Consider the following 21,752-nt stretch of genomic DNA (forward strand, 5'->3'; position numbering starts at 1 on the left):
TAATTCCTTAACACTGCGGCTGCATTTATGGTTAGGAGCCCCCTCCCCTGCTTGTTGCTCTCACATGCTCCTCAGTGATATTACCCAAAATCAGAACTACTACAGACCTGCCTATGATACTAATAAACCCAGCAGTGACTGCATTAGACGGGCGGCTTTGACGTGGTGTTTGTTTATTATTTACTGCCACCTGCCGGTGAAATATTATTCCTGCACCAGGCAGCTGATCACGCCAGCCGCGAGATGGAAAAAGGCAAGGTAAAATATTATGAAACGGAGAAAACGCCGGGTGGAAATCTCAATTATGCATTTCTCCAGAATCTCATCTGATGAAGGCTGAAAGAAGAAATACGGCCAGCCCTATAATAGGCTTTTTGTTGGTGTACACACTCCATCGAGTTTCACATGATTATTTACCTATTGATAGCTTGCAATTTTAGCTAATTGGCTGGTGGGGATATTTTCAGGAGCCCTTTTCCCAGTCTTTTGTTAATTGTAGAGATGTGGCTACATCTAGCGCCGTGATCCTAGAAGCATTGCTATTTATTTATTCTGCAGTTCATTTTAATAGAGTTGGTAAAGAGACAATATAATAACCAAAAAAATATCTATATATGTAGCATTTTGGAGGCACTATACAAATATTAAATAATTCAATTTAAAAAATAAGCAACAAGGCATCCACCTACTATTTTCTCAGCACATATTCACTCACTCTATACCCTTGTTATGATGATGCGGGATTTTTTGGTAAGAATTTGAATAATAATTTTCCTGCAGTAAAACAAAATCTAATCAACGACAGGATTCCATTCCACAATCTCACTTTATCTCACTTGGAGCAAATTTGGAGTTTTTCAATTCTGAACATTTTACAGAGATAATATGGTGCACATTTTAAGAACTGGGGGGGGGGGTTTGTTAGTTTTTTAAACAGAAATTAATTAAAGGTGGAATTAAAAGATTTTTTTAAAATATATCTAGGATTTTAAATCAATGACAAAATGCACACCTAGAAATAAATTGAATACATTTTAAAGTGAATGGTATTGATCATTTTTTTTCTTAGCTGCTAAGCCTGAGTCAAGACTCTTTGTTTGCTCCATTACCTATGATGGTAACCTTTACATCTAAAAGACTGTTAGGAATACAGCTCCCAGCACTGCTTTATCTGTTAGGGATATTCAATTGTAGCAAGAAAAACACAGCTACTGGAGCTGTCACATAAAAACCAATCTGACTTCCCTCTTAAATCAATTGCAATTTTCCATCCGTACCACATTCTGCTACAGAGGGACCCCCTCAAACACAGAACTGCAACATGATCTAGTGAACCGAGTCTGACGGTAGGAGCCAAATGCCTATGTTCGCATCTATTTTGTGGCCTGAAGGGAGTTACTCAGGCTGTCTGCCTCAACATTTCCATCTGCAAAATGGGAAGCTACTTCTGCTAAGCTGTACTTCTAATTTAAAAATTTTTACATCATGAATCTGCTTTTTATGTGTATTTGGAGTTTTATATGCTAAGATTAGGGATAACAAGATACCATATTTAGACAAGGGTTTGTACTATTTTTTTTGTCTTTTGCTTTCATACTATATTTTACTCCTGTTTGCTTTCACCTTATGAGAGCAAACTGGTTGCTCCAGCTCCTGAAGTATTCCTAGAATGGTTAGTAAAGTTCCAGCTAAAGTGCAAATTCTTTTCCTTTATTGTTTCTACCTGTATGGCTCCACGAAACACATTAGGGTTTGTGACCAAGGGAAAAAATTTGACCTGTGAAATCATGCCTGGCAGTGATCCTACGCAGGAAATGAAAGACTGCAGGCAGATACTTGGGGGGAAAAAAATCTAACTTTGAACCTTGGAAAATTAAAAAAAAAAAAGGTTATGGTCATTGGGGCAATAAATTTGGAAGCTCAACAGGCTCAGTTTAAAAATACCTGGATAACTAAACTGCTTATTCATGTTAATGCAGTGTTTTTGCAAATGGAAAATGTTACATAAGAGGTAAATGTATTTCATAAACCTCTCCTTTAAAAGCAATTCAGTTTTACAATACGGCCTGATTCTGCCCTCATAAAATGTATTCAAGAAACCAAGTCAGCAAATTAGTACCCACAAGCCACTGGCGTATTCAGCAAGGCAACAGGGGCAGTGGTGGAAAAGGGAATAAGGCATTTGTAAGCGTTTCAATAATGATCGTCAGTAGAAAGAATAAAATGTACGTTAAAAGATTAACACTTGGTATTTGCACTGTGCTTTGCCTCTACAAAGCACCTGACAAACACAAGGCCCAACCCTGGGAGGTGCTGGACATCCTCAACTACCCTGAAGTCAATCAGGATATAGGGCACTCAGCACACTGCAGGATTAGGTCCACTGACCTCAACAGGAGAAATGGGCGTCCGCGTACATTTGCATATCCCATCTTGCACCCTTTACTCGTAGGAGTAAGGACCACCAATTATGTGCAACTGTAGTGCAAATAATAATGGTAAATAAAAGCTGTAGGATCAAAATCCATGGCAAAACACTCACTAACCTCAAGAGGAGCTGGCCCATTAACTAATTCATAATCCTCCAATGTACTCTAGAAAACACCCTCTCTAGAATAGTCTGAAATAACCATGAACACTATGTCCGTTTGCTCTGGCCTGGGTGTCTGGATGAGACCGTCATCTTTAATGCGATGGTCTTCAGATTTTTTTTGTTTCTTTGTAGAGTGATTCTCATTGCACCCTATTTCCAATCTAAATATTTGGTAATAGTATCTGTCAATTTTGGCAGGTCAGTGTTATATAGGAAGACACGCAACAGATTCTATGATCTTAAATTAAAAGAAAAGGGGGCACTAATTTCCTATCATTGTAGTGATTCAACACATCAGAAAAAATTAAGACTTAAAGTCCAGCAAGCAGCAGACAACCTACAGTCCACATATGGCTTTTTTACTCTATAGCCTCTCACCCTTTATTAAAACATTAGCATTTAAAAAGGAAAAAATAGATATATTTTATTTTATTTTGTTCTTCTGACCACCAATTTTCTACTAGTGGAAAAAAAAAAGGCTCCTGCCTATTTTCCATAAAGAAATCTTTGTAGCAGTCCCAGTGGAAAAGTCAAAAGTTTGACTTGAAAAACGGAGCTACTTCAAAAGCATTGTCAAACAGAGGTGAAGGTTTCTTAAAAATGCATAAATTAAAGTATGGTGTATTAATAAATATCTATATTACTTTACACTTCATGTTTTGGTATCTCTCTCTGTATATATCTAAAGGTGTGTATAGATTGTCCAAGATAACATATAGCATTGGTGTAAATATAACTTTAATAAAAAAAAGAAAATCAATTTGTTTATTAGTTACAGTTTGGACTGTGTGTGTGTGTGCGTGTGTGCGTGCGTGCGTGTGTGAAAAATGAAAGAAAATGGAGAGTTTTTTTCAATAATAAAAAGGGAGTTGCACTGCAGGGCCCCTAAAGCTTGTGAAAAATTAAACTCGACGGATTCAAACTGTCCTATTTCCACTTCAAAAGAGAAGAGGCACTGAGCTCTTCCCAACTTATCTTCAAACGCCCAGCACCCTAGAAAGTTTCTTTAAAAAAATAAAGTCTCTAGTTCCCCCAAGCACTGTACCCGTTACTGTAGCTGCTGTCTCTCCCTCTTCTAATTATACCCATGTGAGTCTATTAATCAACTTGTAAATTATTTAGAGAGCCATGCGCTGTCTTCAGCTAGTACAAACACACTGCATGCAAAGACTTGCTGAAAACCAATGGAGTTCCCAAAGGGTCTCTACAATGTTCAGACGGCTTGCAGCTCGCCAGCACAGCGCTGTTAAAAACTAGAAATAACACTAAGCTTACCTCCTCAGATAGAAAGATTTACTTATCCTTTCAACTCTGAAACTCTTTGCAAGTTTTTAACAAAAGAGGAAGCTGCTCTATTGTCAAATCTTTAGCTCGCACTTAGTGATGAGAATATTAATTTGACGTGGGAAAAAAAAAAAAAAAAGCAAGTGCTTCAGTAAGGCTCTGATCGCAGTCACTGGGGACCCCAACTTTCAGAGGCTACACCAAACGCACCCCTTTAAAATCATTCTGATTTAGAATAAATAAATAAATAAATAAATCTACATCTGTGTAGCGCTAACGTTTTATTAGAAACGGGAGAAATTAGGAACGCACAGATTTTACCCCCCATATACAGAATGCCACTGGGGACAACTTCAGATATTACTATTTTATGAACAGAAAAAAGAAGGGTGGGGGGGAAAACCAACACAGATTGTTTGTGTTCATCTTGAAGAGGCTGGAAACAGTGGGATGTTGTCTTTCTTCCGCAAATCAGCTATATTTACCTCCCGAATCTTCATTTCGGTGGAAAAGCCATTACCCAAACTAATAGCAGTTTTCCCAGCTGAGAAGCAGCATCTAGCTTTTTTACATTTTGGTGCTTACTGTTCATGCTTCTTTCTAATTTTTCTTGGTTAAGGATCCTGCAGTCTAGCACAGAGGGGTGTGAATAGGCAGCGATTCCTCCATCCTATTTATTTAATAAACACCGGCAGAGCATTGAAAGGGATATAGTGACGCATGGGTCTGCTTCTTATCTGAATGATAACCCTGAGGGTCTTGCAATGACCACACTGCCCAGCAAGTTACTGCTTTTATTCTCATTAATAAAAAGCAAACATCTCAAATGCCTACAGCAAGATTAAAAAAAAAAAAACAGATATCCTTTTTGCAGTTTTTAATGTCCTCCTGAGGTATCAAACCCTGACAGGCATCTGAAAAATGGTAAACATATATACTGCAAAAGCAGCATTAATGCGCGCCTGTGTTCTCACCAAGACCAACTTCATATGCAATCTAGCTCTACTAAGAAGAATAACCTGGGGAGGGACAGCCATGCATAACGTCACTGTCATGTCAACAGCGGGTATATGAATGGTCCCTGTGCTTGTGCATCCATCGATCATATCCCAAATGGGGAAGGGCCCGTGGTGGAACGGCTACTTTGTGACACTTCAGAAGGGAATCAAATGGAAAGGATCAGTTTAGGCCTGGGCTCCTGTTGCTAGGTGTGGGTTTTCTAGCACATGCCAATGCACTGAGATATCAAGAATTTGCCTTTAAACACCTCTGATCCAAAAGTATCAAGAAAAAGGGTGAGAATGGTAACATTACCAATTGCAAGGACACCCAGTAACTCTGCTAACCAAAGGAGGGCATGGCATTTTAAACTAATTGGATGTATCCACCAGAAATCTGGGCTGAGCCACTATTTCAGTCCGCTGTCCAAAGCAAATTAAGCAATAATTCATGTTTAAAACTTGATGAAAAAAAAAGATCAAAGAATCCCTAAGAAAAAGTGTATGCATTCCAGATGAGTTACCCAAAGGATGACTCTATGGGTATGACAGGCAAAATTTGGTTGCTAAACTTTTCACGGAAAATACATTTTTAAGTATCCAGTGGGCACTGAGTGTAGAGTAGTGGCCTGGGAAATTAAAAACGCATGAACTCAAGGATATCGATGCTGCCTCATTAAACAAAATAAATCACCATGCACAAAATGGATGAGTTAAATAAAGGAAGAGTTCAGAACTTTGGGAGAGTAAGGCTGCCAGAAAAATGCAGAGAACAGAAATGGACTGAGTTTGATTATGGGGTGAATAATAGAACTATCTGAATGAAAAACTGGGGTCCTCCGGTGAGGTGTGTGGTACATGTAAAAGAAAAAAAAAATCACAGAAAAAACATCCCTCTGCAACACCAAGATTAATTCCGATTATTCATGAATCTCTATCAACAAGGAGAGGAGCTGAGCTTGTGTACCAGAACACTGGAATTGATACAATCCGGCTAAACGCCAACTTTTCGAGAAGGAAGCACACAACTTTTATGATTCTGGTTTCAGATTTAACATGCAATGCACAAAAATTCTCATCTAAACTCCAACTCCTTTATGTTGGGTAAAAAAGCTGGAGCAGTGCAAAGAGGTTCAAAAAGGCCCAGCCCTAGATCAAAGAGAATTCTTCCAGCATAGGAACCAAGGAAGGGGGACACAGGCTGTTTGCTGAGGAACTCTCACAAGTCCCGGCATAAAGAGTATATCGGGGGATCTGCACTGGGCCTTGAAGTTGAAGCCCTAACACTCAGAAGCCTGAAGATGCCGGATAGCATTCGCACTGAACCCAAGAGAAAAAGGGCTGAGCCCCGTGACTTCTGGGGAGGCAGGTTGCCCAGTGGACAGAACATCGGATTGGGACCCAGGAGATACGACTTCCATTCCCAGCTTTGACATACGATTGCTGGGAGACCCTGGACAAATCATCTGACGTCTCTGTACCTCAGTTTCCCCATGTATAAAAGAGGGATAATAATACTTCCCTTCTTTGTAAAATGCCTCTAACATCTATGGAGGGAAAGCACCCTGTCAGATTTAGCACAAGGTTTTAAATTAGATTCCCAGGGGAACCGCCAGAAGCATCATTGTATAAGTCATCTTACAACTGGATAAAGCATTCAAGGGTGACCTACAGTGGAACAGTCTCAAATAGTCTAGGAAGCAAACTGGATGACTTTATAGGGCTATTCCTCCTGTAATCTCAGTGATAAAAATCCTGCTGAATTTAGCTTTCAGTCCTACTGCTGGTAACTGGCTTCCTTCAGTATTATTTTTGTTGAATATTATGCTATGTGCCTGGGCTAAGTGTTAATTGCTCGGCATGTTCCTGACTTTCACGCACTGCTGTTGTGCCTGGGTTCTGCTTTTTAAAGACAGACCTCCATTTTTATACCTGTGATTTGAAAGCACAATGCAGTGAGCGCACTTAATGTCGCTGCAACATTGAAGTGCCTGATTTACAGGTACAATCATGTACTTTGATGGCGAACAGTACTGCCCAGCACAATGCTGTGTAATAAACAGACACCCAAGCTAGTGAGACAGAAAATGTAGGTACCAAAACCAGCATGGCCATATCAATACAGTGCTCCACCCAAAGCCATTTACCCTGTTGCAATAACCAGAAAATTAGCCTGGAAGAAGGTTTACTCTAATGCAGCTACACTGCTACTGGTATCTAAGCTAGCTTGCTTAGGAACAGATGGGACTGGATTGTCCTGTGCGGATCCTAAAATGGTACCAATTGTGTCTGTCATTATTTTTGTCCCCAGATATTTGGGGGATGACAGTCCCAAAATTGGTCCCAAAAACCAAACATTAACTGCCTTTCAGTTTGTAAGCACTGCCAGGCAGTGGCCAATTAATTAATTCACTTTGAACAGGTCCTTCTCGAAAACTAAATTCGGCCAAATATTACATATGCTTCTTTTCTGTTTCGACCTGGTTGTGACTTTGCACCGTGTTTGTGGGCTTCTTCACCATTTTCCCTCCTCGCTGCACTATGCTCTTTCATTTTCTCCAAGGCCTTTGTGAGGGCAGTAATGAATTCTTGTTAGTGTTTACTAATGTAAATTCATTCTTTGTTATCCCATAGAGAGGAGGATTAGCAAAATGACAGAACTTATTATTTTCTGGTACTGCTTTATAATATTTATTTTTATACAGCCCTTAATCTGGTAGTATGCCCCACCAAAAATACATGTCCGTATAAACAAAAACTATGGGGGAATTTTTCAGCACAGCGCACAGAAATATAGTTGTGACTCCCACTAATATTCCTAAGCCCTAAATAGTTATATCCTTGCATGTTACATGAAAAAAAATCCAAATAAATTCATTAGTATTTGAAATAGTCCCTCATTTGGAGAAGGAATTATAATTCCAGTTTAATTTTCCTGAAGTGGAATCAGCTCACTTGGACTCAGGACATGTGCAATTTTGGACTGGCTACACATTAGTATCTTTCCAATTATTTTAAGCTATTGGGAATGCTTCCAGTATCTTCTCTAAAAAAATCTTAATGGTTAAGAAGGATTTTGCAAAATGCACACAAAGCATTCATGGCAAAGCTCTTAAAGGACTTACCTTTGAGGATATAATTCACCCAGGTTCCCAACTCAGCCATAATTGAAATCTAGAGAGGCATGTCTTTACAATAGTTATTCCCTAGTCTACTGGACTGAGGGGAAAGTGAAAACGCAGAATGCACATGGGTTTCTAAAAGTACTATCAACTGTGAAAAGAACATAGGTCCTAATCCTGAAAATACTTTGGCATGTAAGTAACATCATATGCATGAACAGACCCATTGACTTCAGTGGGACTACTTGCGGGCATAAAGCTAATCCTATGCATAAATAACCTATCTGTGATTGTTTTCCAACTAAATATAGGTCTCCTACTCTTGAATTGGATGGCCACCCATGAAAATATCTTTAATGTGAGAATGTTGTAGAAGCCTCTCTTAAAAATGGTAGCTATAAGCTTGAAAGGCACTGGTGATGGAAGAAGCAGGTACATTATTGTAACCCACTCTGCCAGGAGCCCTGCGTGTTCCTCTTTATGCCCACGCTGCTGTCACAATAATGTCACATGCACTGAACTACACAGAGTGAATGCATCAGGACTACATACGACCCATTTGCTGGAGATGGAGTTTCAAGTTAAAGCTCTTACCCGGTGGTTTGACAAAGTGACTGATGGAGGGATAGAATACCAAAAGTGCAGCCTGCCAGAGGCCTTTGCAAAATGCTTAGAAAAGTCCCAAATCTCCTGACATGTTATCTGGGGAACATTAGTTAATTTTATAGGCTCATGCTTCAGCTTTGTGTAATTCAGTCTCAGAATTAAGCTACTGTACAAAAGAGGGGACTTCCTGGGTTTTCCACTTCACCAAATGGCTTTCCTTGCCGAAAATAAAAGACAATGCAGATTTCTGTGCGCTCAGAGGGGGTTTGCTCAAAACTCCATTAATACGGGAGCTTAACTGAGATTTCTCTATCTTCAGCAAGACTGCCTCCCTATATTTATTCCTCTGGTTACTATTTGGCATATTGCCAGAAGAAGGACCAAGTGTTCCTCAAGTATCTAGGTCATTGTAGCCCTAAAATTAAGGCATTCCTTCCCCCTATCAATACACAACTTACCCTTTGGTATAGAAGAGTCTTCTTGCTAGTTAAGGATGATTATTTATAGAAGACCATAATAGTATAAGGCATTTAGCAGACAAATACAAATAGGCTGCTGCCCTGAGCAGCTTGCAATCTTTACCATTTATTTTCAATGCAACTACTTGACATGCTTCCGGAAGCAACATTACATGAGTCTTCCTATGTATTAGCTCACCCCACCGCCAAATTAAAAAAAAATATATATATATTTTTTTTTAACGTAAGTTATGTATTTGAAACCAGACAATCTTGATCATAGCCTGTCTGAAACTAAAACAAAACAAAACAATAATATGCTTTAAAAAAGGCTAATGAAAAACAGCCAGGATCTCTACATTTCATTTAGGAATAAAAAAGACAGTGTAATTCCAATGTTGGGATCTGTCTGTAAAATATCTGCGCTTCACTCGCACAGGTATTCAGTCTCAGGTTTTTTGAAGAGATCCTGAGCAAACAAAGCTGTTACACACTGGTGTAAACTGGAGTAACCAAACAGAGTCAATGAAGTATCTCCAGAATTATACCACTATAACTAGGATCAGAATCTGACAAAGGGACTCTTATCCTTGGATTATTTTCTCCCATAAATGCATAACTACAGTGCAGTAAGATGACAACATGCCCTACCTGGGCATCCATTGTCAAAATAAGGCTTAACGAGTTCTCCAAGTTTCGTCTTGTCTGCAACAGCTTCCTTTAGCAGTTGCCCGCAGCAAACTAAGAGGAAGGAGGAACAAAAAGACACAAGGTTAAATTTTAAAAAGGAAGCAAGAAAGAAAAGAAAAACCCCCAAGAAGCTGCATATTGGAAAAAGGTCACTGAATAAAATAAAAGTTGTGGGGGCTTTGGGTTTGGGGTTTTTTTTTTGTTGTTATTATTTTTTTTTTTGGCCAAGCAAAGCAAAAAGCAGAGAGACTGAGCAGGGGAGAATACTGAATAAAAAAGAATACATTTGGCAAGGAACATATTAAAAACGGAGGCAGACAGAAAGATACTAATCAAATATGTTACTGAAATAATAACTCAAGGGATAGCTGGTAGTCTTCACTTTTTATAAACTTATAATTACTGAATAAAGTTACACCTGCTGAACAGCATCTGAACTGCTCTGCTGGAGGTGCAAGATGATATGCCGTTTGGAAAAGTGGCCCCCTGGATCATTTAATGATCATGCAAGAATTACACTGAAAAAGCTGTACTAATGCAGTATTATGGCTGAGAGTTCAAACACACAGAACACCAGGAAATTCAGAATTAAGGTACCAGTCAGGACAATTGCACATTAAATAATACTTTGTACTTGTACAGCACCTTTCTTCTAAACAAATTAATTAAGCCTCACTACTTTCGTGTATGAGAGGTATGTGTTAGTCTTGGTATGTAGATGAGGGAAGTAAGGCATGGAAAGGTTGGGACTGGCATAAAGCCAGAGCATATCCTAACCACCAGATCTTTATGCTAAAAATGAGACAGCAGTGCCTTTTTATGCATTACAGCATAATCTTTCAATATATAATCCAGAACCAGTTCTATTCCCTCTAAAATCAATTACTTAAATCCCACTGATGTTAATGGAAGTGTAACTAAGCCTAAAATCATCTTAATTACTATTAATAAACCCATTCACCAAATTCACCAAATAATCCACTCTGTAGAGAATATATATTGCACTATGCTGAGGAAGTTTAGTATTTAAGGAACAATGAATGTCTGTAAATATTAACAGTCATTAGTTGGTCTTGTAAAAACAAATTCATTCCTAATTGGCAATTGTGTAACATTATTATTCAAATTAAATGTATACACCCCTATTGAGGAAAGCACTGTAAGCCAGTGCTTACATCCATCCCTATTCTAGACAGCACTTAGGTGCGTGCTTTATATATGCGTTTTAAGTCTGAAAATAAAGTTTGGTGCTTACACATGGATTTAAATATAAGCATGTGCTCAGAGAACTATCTTGAAATCAGAGGTGAATCACAGCTATGATGAGTTATTTTTTTCTAAGTATCAGCATTAGCTGTAACATGTTGTAGACAAAGTCATGTAGCTGTTTTAAGGTACAATAAAGTGCAAAATTGTAATTAAGATGAAATATTAATCAGTACATTATTAAATTATATTATTTCATTAGTGATCCTGTTATAATTACTGATGACGTTATTAATAAAACATTGTTTTAAATACATGCAAGATAATATAGAACATACTGGAATTAAAGTATTTCATGACATATAAGTATTACTGGATCTTTTGCAGATTCCATCTTTTGCAGAATTTAAAAACTACAAAGCTTCTTAACCCTCTTATTAGATACCAAATATGGCAGATATAGTATATATTTTCTGACATAGCTAAGTAATAACAATTAGTTAAAATAATAACTAAAAGGGCCAGAGATCTAATTGGTACACACTTAGGTCTAAAGTCTACTCACTTACGTGGAACTATATCAATTTTGGACTCATTCCTGCAAATCTTTTCTTTTAGTTGAAAGGATGTCACAGAATTTATAGGTCCAGGTTTCAATGCAAACCATGCATGGAATTCCCAAAGAAGTCATGCCAGGATTTAATCACACAGAAGTGCCCAGATTGGTCCCATTATTAGGATTAGCATAAATAGCAGGGCTATTAAAAACTGATTTTTGGCAGAAAATTGGATTTTTCCACTAAATCTGTAGGTTTTTTGGAAACCTTTTTTGTTTTCGTCTAGTGATGGTTAGGGTTTTTTCTACTATCCCACAGAATATTTTGAGAAAAAATGATTTTTTTTTTTCCTAACCCCAACTCCTGGTCTACTAAACAGTTTGGATGTGGGGCAGATAACAAAAAAGCTATCCTGTAGTTCCTATTCACATAAATAATGTCTTGGGACTACCTGCTCTATCTAAACCCACTGAAGGCTTTCCATGAACTCAGTGAAAGTTTGTTTTAGCCTATAAAGACTTGTTATATCAATATAGATGATAGGATCAGGACAATTTGCTTTGCTTTCCCCCTTCCCTATAATCTTGTACTTTTAATTATTATGATGTTATTTTTTCATGTGTTCAAAGGACACTAATTACATCTGCTTACTTTAAGGAGAGGTTGCAATCCATTCAGTTTTGGAGTGGAATGTATTTGCTTAAAATAATCTAAGATTCTTCAATACTCCAAAATATTACAGACTGTGACAGCAAATTGCATGATTGATTCTATCACCCAGTTGTGTGCTAATTCAGCCTACTTTAAGCATTCGAGACTATTAACATGCACCAAAACAAGCCCCATCTGGCATCTTCTGAGGTTCCCTCATGAATGGGAGAGAAACATTGTTTTCATATGTTTCTTTTTTTTAAGGTACTATTTTAAATGCATAGAAACTAAGAGTCTTCCTCCTAGTTGAGAACCTTTTTTCTTTTAAAGGGATCCCAATCCGAGGCAGGCATGTGAAATTGCAAAGACATTATGCAAGACCCACAGATGCGATGAAGAATTCAGAGCACTACAGGCTGTTCACAGGAGTATAACACATGAAAAACTACTGATCTAAAGGGTGTAAAAAATGATGACTAAAAAATGTTAGAGCTGGTTTTGGCACAGGATATATGTTTTTATTGGTTAATATTTTTTATTGCAAGGACTTTTCAGCCCCCAAAAAATTTGACATCCACAGTGATGGACTAACAGGGAAATTTTATGAGCAAGGAAGAAAAGAAGACAGCAAAAGATAAATGATCAAAAAGAGAGAAAGAGGGAATGGAGCAAAGTGCATATTTACTGAGAACTTACTGTTGACAATGCCGTATTTCTGAGCTATTAGTGCTGCCTGCAGGCTCTTCCCACTGCCTGGGGGTCCACAAAAGAGAATCCGTGGTGTAAAGGGGGCAGCTGATCGATGCCGGGTTTGGACATAGGTAAGAGCTAGAACATAACAGAAGGACAAAAATGCAGTTAAAATCCATTTACTGTTTTTTTTTTCCAAAGAGCAACACTAATTGATCAATTTCTTTTTTTTTTTTTCAAATGATGTAATTATTGTCATCGTTTATTTGTATTTCAAAAGTACCCAGAGACCCTATTTGAGGCCTGGACTCCAAGGTAACCAACATACTCTATCTACAACTTACTTACCACACTGTAAAGGCAGGCCCTAAAGAAATCCTAGTGCAGTTAAATTATACATAGCTTTCATATAAATGTCTTTTATCAGTGGATCTCAAAAAACTCTAAAGGGTAGTTTCAGTTAGTAACTTGACTTTCAGCATGTAGTTTTTAAGAGACATATACTTGATAGCTGCACTTTTACCAAGCAAACACCAAAGAGAAAATAATTATATTTAGCACTTTCCACAATGTATAAACAAGCATAGGTGATCATTTTGCAATGCTCACATCTCATGACATTCACTCATTCAATATGCGATTAAGAATGCCTATTTAAAATATACTAAGTATCTGTGGCACTACTATTTCATGGCACTGTGATATAGCACTGAGGATACACAATTAAATGTGATCTTATTCTTGCGCACATCATTCCTGTATGAAAGGTAAGAGCCCCTTGCTGGTCTCACACTGGCTTCACTCTACTTTGGGACATCATTTTATTTTTTCTAATCATGTCTTGCATTGGGCAGGAGATGCCGACCATGTCTATATCTCAAACTTACAGTTTCAGGCAGCGGTATCCTGCCACAAACATGACACTACTCCTTGCTGTCTACCTCCTGAACTAGAAGTGGGATAGCAATGTCCTAGCAGTCCTAGAGCTGGTCTAATTAGAGCTGTCATTCAGCAGGGCTAATTATCCCAGGTCAGCGCTACACAAACGAAGCTACACTGTTTCTGACTGGGTAGATAGCCTACACAGAGCAGCATGGTGTATTTGAGGGTGTTGGCACCCGGCACAGTAAGACTGTGGTGCAGGCATGACCACTGTTCACTTTATTTTAGTTTAGGACTATAGAATACGAATAGAACAATCCAAACCGCTGCATTATAGTATCCCCAATCCTGTTGCAAGTTCTCAGAAGACAACTTGGTCAGTGAGAAGGTACAGGCATTAGCTTGGTAGTGGGAATATATAGTGATCACAGTGCTCAGTATAAAATCTGTCAAAGCGCTGATTATCCTCAGCTCCTAAACTCCTTTCACGGTCACTAAAGCAGTGAAGGCAGACAGCACGGACTGCAGCATGGCGGTACCAACTCACTGGGGATCCTGGATACATGACCGAGTTGCTAACCTATGCTCAAGCCCATACTACCTCACCGTCAGTGCTGCTGTACTCACATTAGGTGGATTACAGGTAATATGGGCATACCTACACAGGTTGCAATCTTACCTTCAAATGCCATGCATGGTGTTAATGTCAGTTCAGACAGCTTTAAATTCAAACAAGCAGTATACAAAGAGGTTGTGCAGTCTCTGTAACAATAATTCCTTTAGGTCTAATGAAGCAGGTACAACAACTAGATACCAATTTTCTTATAAACAGGAATATTTTAGGCAAGTCTTTCACTCCACTTGGGCATTTGAGGGATTGGTATTTTAACCAGATTTTTTACATAGTTTTAATGTGCTAACAAACACTTGCTTAATTATTCCTCTTTATATTTCATTTCTGGATCCATACAAAACACTTCCTTTACTCAGAAGAAGTCTGAGCACTGACAGCAGGATACAGTGCTGGCATTTCTAGCCTGTGAAATGGAATAGTCCTTAAAACTCACTTACAGGATCATAGAAAATGAGGGCTGAAGGGGACCTCAGGAGATCATCTAGTCTAACCCCCCGCTCAAAGCAGGACCAGCCTCAATTAGATCATCTTGGCCAAGACTCTGTCTAGCCAGGTCTTAAAAACTTCCAAAGATGGAGATGCCACAACCTCTCCGGGTAACCTGTTCCAGCATTTTACTGACTTCCTAGTGAGAAAGTTTTTCCCTAACCTAAACTTTCCCTGCTGCAACTTGAAACTATTGCTCCTTGTTCTGTTATCTGCCACTATTGAGAACAGTCTAGTTTCATCCTCTTTGGAACCACCCTTCAGATAGTTGAAGGCTGTGAAGGCTGCTATTAAATCACCTGTCTTCTCTTCTCTAGACTAAGTAATCATGAATCATGACTTGAATCGTGCTGCAATCGCATGGAAGCTCACACATCCCTTGCTTCCAAACCATAAGCCATGGTGGGATATATTATAATAGTGAAGATACTGGACAGAGGTCTGATCATGCTTACACCAGAATAAATCAGGAGTACTTCTATTAAATGCAATTATAGTTATGCTGGTCTACAGCTGGCATGAAATCCGAATCAGGCCCACAGACTCTCAAAATGCTAATGCCACTGAAATTTCTCAACTCTTTTACTCACCCCTATAACTAGCATGACATACACAGGACAAATAATAATGGAAAATCTTAGGAAGGAAATAGCCTGTTTACCACATAAATGTCCAAAACCAAATATCAGCAAACTAAAGAATGCTTCAGTTATTCTAAGCATTTTCCACAACCTAGTATATCCAAAAGCACAAACACTACAGGCAAACCACCCTGCTTACAAATGATGCTTAATTTGCAGTAAATAACCAAGTTAATTAGGAGTAATGATCCCCCAGACAGTCTCCACATCTAATTATTCTTTAAAAAAAAATATCTGGCTGCTTGATGCACTGCAGAAAAAAAGATCTAGAGAGGATTTTTTCATTCCAATTTTCAATTTATCTCACTACATTATTAATTAATAATAATTAATATTCAGGCACTCACATTTTTATTTACAATTCAAGGCATGAATTCTTTATGAATGATGATATGAACTTTTAGATTTAATTAAGTAATTTAGAGGTAATTAATGTGTAAATTCAGAATATAAACTTCCTTGTTGTTTATCTTAAAAGTGCAGCACTTGTCATTAAAAAAAAAGACCTTTTTGAGATGCAAAATTACTAGGCTATAATAGACCAACAACAAACTGACAGCTACTGTGCACATTATCAGTCGGTTTTATTGGCAGTTTCCTTATTTTGCTTGCAAGGAATCGATGTTAAATAGCAGACTGCATCAAAGTAAAGACAAACAAAAGCAAACGGGGGATTGTTGTATAGCAAACCTACTAGTGCAGGCAGCTGTTAATTAACAATATGCCACCTTCTTTGAACTACAAGTACTACTACTACTGGTTAGTAGACTTGTGTAAGGAGACTAAGGAAATGGATGCAAACCTGAATACTTTAAAGTTATTTATATTTACCCTGGACCTTAATCCTTGGCACGTTAGCACCATTATGAGGATCTGAACACACAGCCAGCTCTCCTAAGGCAGTTGGTGACATTAAAAGCTTGACTACCTACAGATGAAATTGGTTATGGCAACAGACATGGAGAAAGCACTACTATATTTTCTTCAAGTGGTACATTTACCATAGGTTCACTAACATCAGGGATCTGAGTCATCTCTTTCCTCCAAGTTAACTATTCAGGAAAATCAATTTACCATGTAGTAATTGTGCTGTTTGTCTGTCCTCTAGCAGTGGTTTCAGTACGTGTACAAGTACTGATACGGCAAGTTTTTATGCCTGGAATTTTAGGCTTCCCAATGAGATGATTTGTATAAGTGCTACCCAGTGGGTGTGAGTACTCAGGAACTGAGACTCGCAGTGAACCCTGGATGCTTTGACTGTACAAAAGAACAGGCTGAAACAGCCCAGGCTCTGCAAGTTAGAGAAAACATGACTGAATTGGAGGCGGTCAGCACTGACAGACCCGGGAACTGGCACAATTCTCTCCAAAGGCTGAGAATCACCTTCAGATCAGAGTTTGTCAGCTGCTGAATTTCCCTGAAATGCACTGAGTTGATACTTACCTTGTGAGAAGACATCTGCACAAGGTTGGTCTGCATTGATCGATTTTAATATTTTATGGAAGGTTTGGAAAATCCCAGGGAAATTTCTGTGATAATCCAGCAGCTTCTTTGAGGTCTCGTGTTCAGATACACCTTCTGGCTCCACCAACCGCTGTTGCACCACAGGGTCACTTGGCCAGTCAAAGGTGGTATGGTACACCTCTAAAAGTTAGACAGCAGTTAGGCTCCATTGGAAAAAAGGATGTGGCATGATTTGTTCAGCTAGCAAATACGCATGCAACTATTATCAGGATTTAGAATCTGTTCAGCACTTACATGGGATGGGACATGGGAGAGGAGAATAGCAACAGCTTCCTAATCAGCACTCCAAAGTTGTGCAGTGCCACAAAGCAGATAGTGATAATGACCCAGCCCTGTGGCAGTGAGGGTATTAGCGGGGGTCTTCCGCATCCCTTAATAGGGTGCAGCAATGAGTGTGCTTGCTCAATACACTGAGCACTCCCATTGCACAGCTGTGCCTGTATGGCACAATCAAGGAGTGGAAGAAGCAGGAATGAATATACCGTGGGTGTCCCTCACTCCTTCTACCCAATGATCTCAAAACATTTTTCCAGTAGTAAAGTATTTTTGCTCTGCTTTCCAAGCAGCTACACTGAGGTGCAGGCTGATGAAGTGAATTTGCCCCAAGCCATGTGGGAAATCTATAGCAGAGCTGGGAACCAGTCTTAGATTTCCTGACTCAGCCTTGAACCTTCACCAGGGCAGGGAACCCTTCCCTAATGCAAAGAAAAAAAAAAAAATCATTCCTATTTCTCTGGTTCAGCATGACTTCCTCAATGCTCCTCCTGAACCATCTGACATGGAGTCCTGTGGAGTAACATGAAGCTCAGCCACAGCATGCCATTCCAATTTCCTGCAGGCTCAGTGGGAGCAACACTGAACACAGGCTCAGAAGCTGGGTTCCCCACTCAGCATCCCCATACTGGAGGTTATCCAAAGGAGGCCCTGCATCTCATGAGAATTGACTTTTACAGTGAGGCAGACATTCAAGGTCTGTCAAAAATGCCATGGCAAACTGTTAAAAATTGCTATCAAGTGATCTCACCTTAGAATGACCTGTGCTGTTACAGAACGCTGCTGTTTACCGCAATCTGGGTCTTTCACATATTTTCCTTTATTGTATTGGCTTAGGGACTGATATATATTGAATGATTTTTTAAAACCTGATTTAAAAAAAAAATCACACTATCTGTTCGTATGTTAAAGGGGCAATATTTAAAGGATTTTAAGAATATCAACATTTCAATGCCTTTTGGGTTGAGAGAAACATTTTCCCCAGAGGCAAGCAGGAACAAAAACATACTGCACCTTCTGTGAAGGGATCAACCCTTTTCCCAAGGTTCCTCTCAATCAGCACCATGTCTGGAGCATACAGCACAACTAGGCACCAAGGAGATAGAATGAAAATACACTTTTGGTTAGTCATGGACTGCATTTCCTGAAGCTGCTTTCCAAGTATGCTGTATCATTAAGGATAGCTTGATGGAACTTATGCACATTTAACTGTCTTTCCCATTTGCTGCATTATTTTCACTTCCCTGTACTATCCCACGTGTTTGATTTTAAGTGATATCTCAGACAAAACTATCCATGAGATAGTATTTTTAAAGGAAGCTATACTTTAAAAAAACCGCACAGCCCATAGTGTGTTGTGTGTGACACATTAATCTCCCCTTTTTTTAATCATCATTTACTTAGTTCACCAAACCCAAATGCTTTTGTCATTGCATGAGGTCCCGCAGCTGTTAACAGTAATTAACAAGGTTCTTCCTCACTCATACTCTAATTCCTTGACTTTAAAGCTACAAGGTTCTAGTAGATCATCTAGTCTGACCTCCTGAGTTCACCGACCATTACATTTCACCCAGTTACTCTTGTATTGCGCTCAACATGTTTTTGGCTCTCACATACTTTTTTACAAGACAGTCGCTCTTGATTTAGAAACAAAGATACAGGGAATCTATCACTTCCCTTCCATTGTTTCACAGGGCAATCACCTTGACTGTGCCCAGTTTCTAATTTAAACATGTTTAGCCTCAAATTCCAGCCACTGCATATTGCTATGTCTTTCTCCACTATACTAAATAGATATTTAATTTCCTTTTCTCCCTGCTAACATATTTATACACCTTAGATACGAGACTTTTTAATCTTTTTTGTTTTATTAAATAAATTTAGCTAAGGGATTGATTTGGTTGTGTATATTTTCCCCAAACATTATCAAAGTGTTCTGACCCTTTGGTAAATGTGGAGTTGTACACAATCAAATCCAAAGTGGCAAAAGTGGCAAAATCATCAAATCCCTGTTGACTATAATTTGGGCAAGTTGGTTTGCCCAAAACTGAGCTGTGAATCTTATTATTTTCATCTGGTCCTTGGCACTTCTGCTTTTCCTCTTGCATTTCAGATGGGTCCCTAGGCTTTATGACTAAGTGAATTACTGCAAAGTAGGTGAGAGCTGATAACAAGGTCTTGTTCTTCAAGGTTTCATCATCATAGAATAATCCTTCCTTTAACTTACACTAGATTTCATCTGTAGCATCACACTCAAAGCCCTTTTCCTGTTGTGTTTGGTGAATGAGCTGTATATAATATTTTATTACACAAAGGAAAAGGTTTTGTATCTCTTTGGGATACTTCTCTTCCTAACCGTTAATTAAGGTAGAATCCTTGAGATCTCGGTTCTGATGCCAGAGAAAGTTTGGATTCACTGGTGATGCAGACACCAGGCAGCACAGCTGTTTGCTTGCCACTCACTGGCATCGTCTGGAAGCTGCAAGACTCCAAAGTCTAAGATGACAAGAGCTAAACAATGGAAGATGGAGTTAAAAGTCCCATAAGCTGCCCATATCTTTTGGTGGACCTGGATCCTGTTTACCTACAATCCTACTATTTGCTCTGGTCTCATGGGATTTCCTTGAGTTTCTCCGACACATTTTACCCATTTAGGAAATTTTTCTTTATTCTTTATTCATTGCTTTTTTGGGGGGGAAAGTGCTTAAAGGCTTTTGCCTCCCTGATGCAAGCACAAAAGAATCACGTTTTGCTTACCAACGTGCCTGGGGGCAATGCCAGCTGACTGCAGCATCCATGCTTGTTCTCGGTTTTCAGGAAAACCTTCCAAAACCCAACCCTATTGAACAAAAACATGAAAGAATTATTGATCCAAACAGAGGGAATATAAAAAATTAAACCTACAGACTAAACATCCCATTCGCTGAAAGGAATCTGCTTGATTCTGATCTTACAGTGGTGTAAGTCCAGGTGCTTACTCAAGCAAAAAAAACCCACCTCATGTGAGATAGGAAATCAGGCCTCATGTCACCGTTCAAAATTCTGGGAAATCATTTCATTAGAATAAAAGGGAGGTTGACTGTGAAGAAAACACTACAAGACACTGGTTCCCACATGCATCTAGTCAATGTACTCCCTTCTCCAGACTTGGGGTTAGTCATCACTGCAATACCTGGCCGTTTAATCCACTGAAGTGGCTCTACCCAAGCTAACCCAGTCTTGGAAGGAACCACCACTCTGTGAAACAACCTTCACATTATGCATAGCTACCGGACTAGGAGAACAGTGTGACTTGATTAATAGCTCAGGAGCTGTTCTAACTTGAGCTGCTGCATCCCCACTACGCTACCAGCTCAAGTAACAAGAGCATCAGGACTTCAACCCCTCCTCCTCCAGATGGGCCAGACAAAATGAGCTTAAAGTACCAGTTAAGACCAGCTAGAGATTTGTGTGTGTGTGGACAAAACTCAAGTTACAACTCAAGCAAACAACACAGTGAATACAAGCCCTAAGACATCAGCTGACGTTTGAATCCCTCTCTGCATCTTGGAAGCAGTGAGCTATTACACCTGTTCTGACAAAGTGAATTATAACCTAATTTCATTTGTTGTAGTTCTTCCCCAGAGGACAACCCATTACATTCTTTTTACAGAGGTTTAGAATTACAATCTTACAACAACCCCAAAACAAAAGGAAGATTTGGCTAACATTTAGAGCAGCCTCCCAAGACATGCAAGGGAGACCTGTTTTTAGTATAATCCATGCAAAGCTCAGAAATGAATGACTGCCACATACAACCTTGAGCTCACACGTGGTATATCACGTTGCCACATGCACCAAGCAGAGCATACAGTTATAAGTGCCATATATTTCAAACTGCCCAGTTCTAGTATTGGGACCTTCTGAGTCATTTTGAATTTAGAGAAGATTTAATCATATCAGCAAACCATTGGATTGGCCAACCTATAAGGAGATCAGAGCCCTTGAGTCTGAGACCACTGAAATCAATGAGAGTTAAAGATATTGAGCATCTTTCAGGATCAAGTCCTGGATAATAATGCACTACGGAATATACATCAGGTTACTACTTCCTAAGTGTTAACTTGGATGTCGTCCTCAAACGCAGGTCTGATCAAGCATTGTTCAGCAAAGCACCTGAGAAGACAGAGACATAGGTGGGATGCAGCCCATCTTCAGTGATGCTCTGCTTTCTGAAGTCTTATAACTGCTTCCCTATTAAGCTGTCTGGGAATTTCTGGACTATACCATGCTCTAAGCTTATCACTGTTGGCATGACCCCTACCTGGAAGGGATGTTAGAAATTAGGGTGGAGTACACTAGCTGGCTGTACACTAGTCGGGTGGCAATGGTCTGTTTGCATCAGTTACTCCAACTGTATGCAGAAGGCAGCCCGCCATCTCAGCACAGAACTGGTACCCCTCTGTCTGCACACGTAA

The 21,752-nt window shown here is 39.1% G+C and overlaps 1 protein-coding gene across 3 annotated transcripts in view; it reads right to left on the reverse strand.

Annotated features, from left to right (window-relative positions):
• Positions 1-21,752, reverse strand: part of AK8 (adenylate kinase 8) — an 86,619-nt gene that overhangs the window by 39,948 nt on the left and 24,919 nt on the right. For all 3 annotated transcript variants that reach the window (XM_006259983.4, XM_019475619.1, XM_019475618.2), the window contains 5 exons: positions 20,053-20,134; positions 18,310-18,381; positions 16,942-17,142; positions 12,862-12,993; positions 9,713-9,802 (listed from right to left, as the gene is read on the reverse strand). In XM_006259983.4, the coding sequence (XP_006260045.1) occupies positions 9,713-9,802; positions 12,862-12,993; positions 16,942-17,142; positions 18,310-18,381; positions 20,053-20,134 (577 nt within the window). The remainder of the gene's footprint in view (positions 1-9,712; positions 9,803-12,861; positions 12,994-16,941; positions 17,143-18,309; positions 18,382-20,052; positions 20,135-21,752) is intronic.

The sequence above is a fragment of the Alligator mississippiensis genome, chromosome 12, assembly GCF_030867095.1.
Source record: "Alligator mississippiensis isolate rAllMis1 chromosome 12, rAllMis1, whole genome shotgun sequence".
NCBI classification, from domain to species: domain Eukaryota; kingdom Metazoa; phylum Chordata; order Crocodylia; family Alligatoridae; genus Alligator; species Alligator mississippiensis.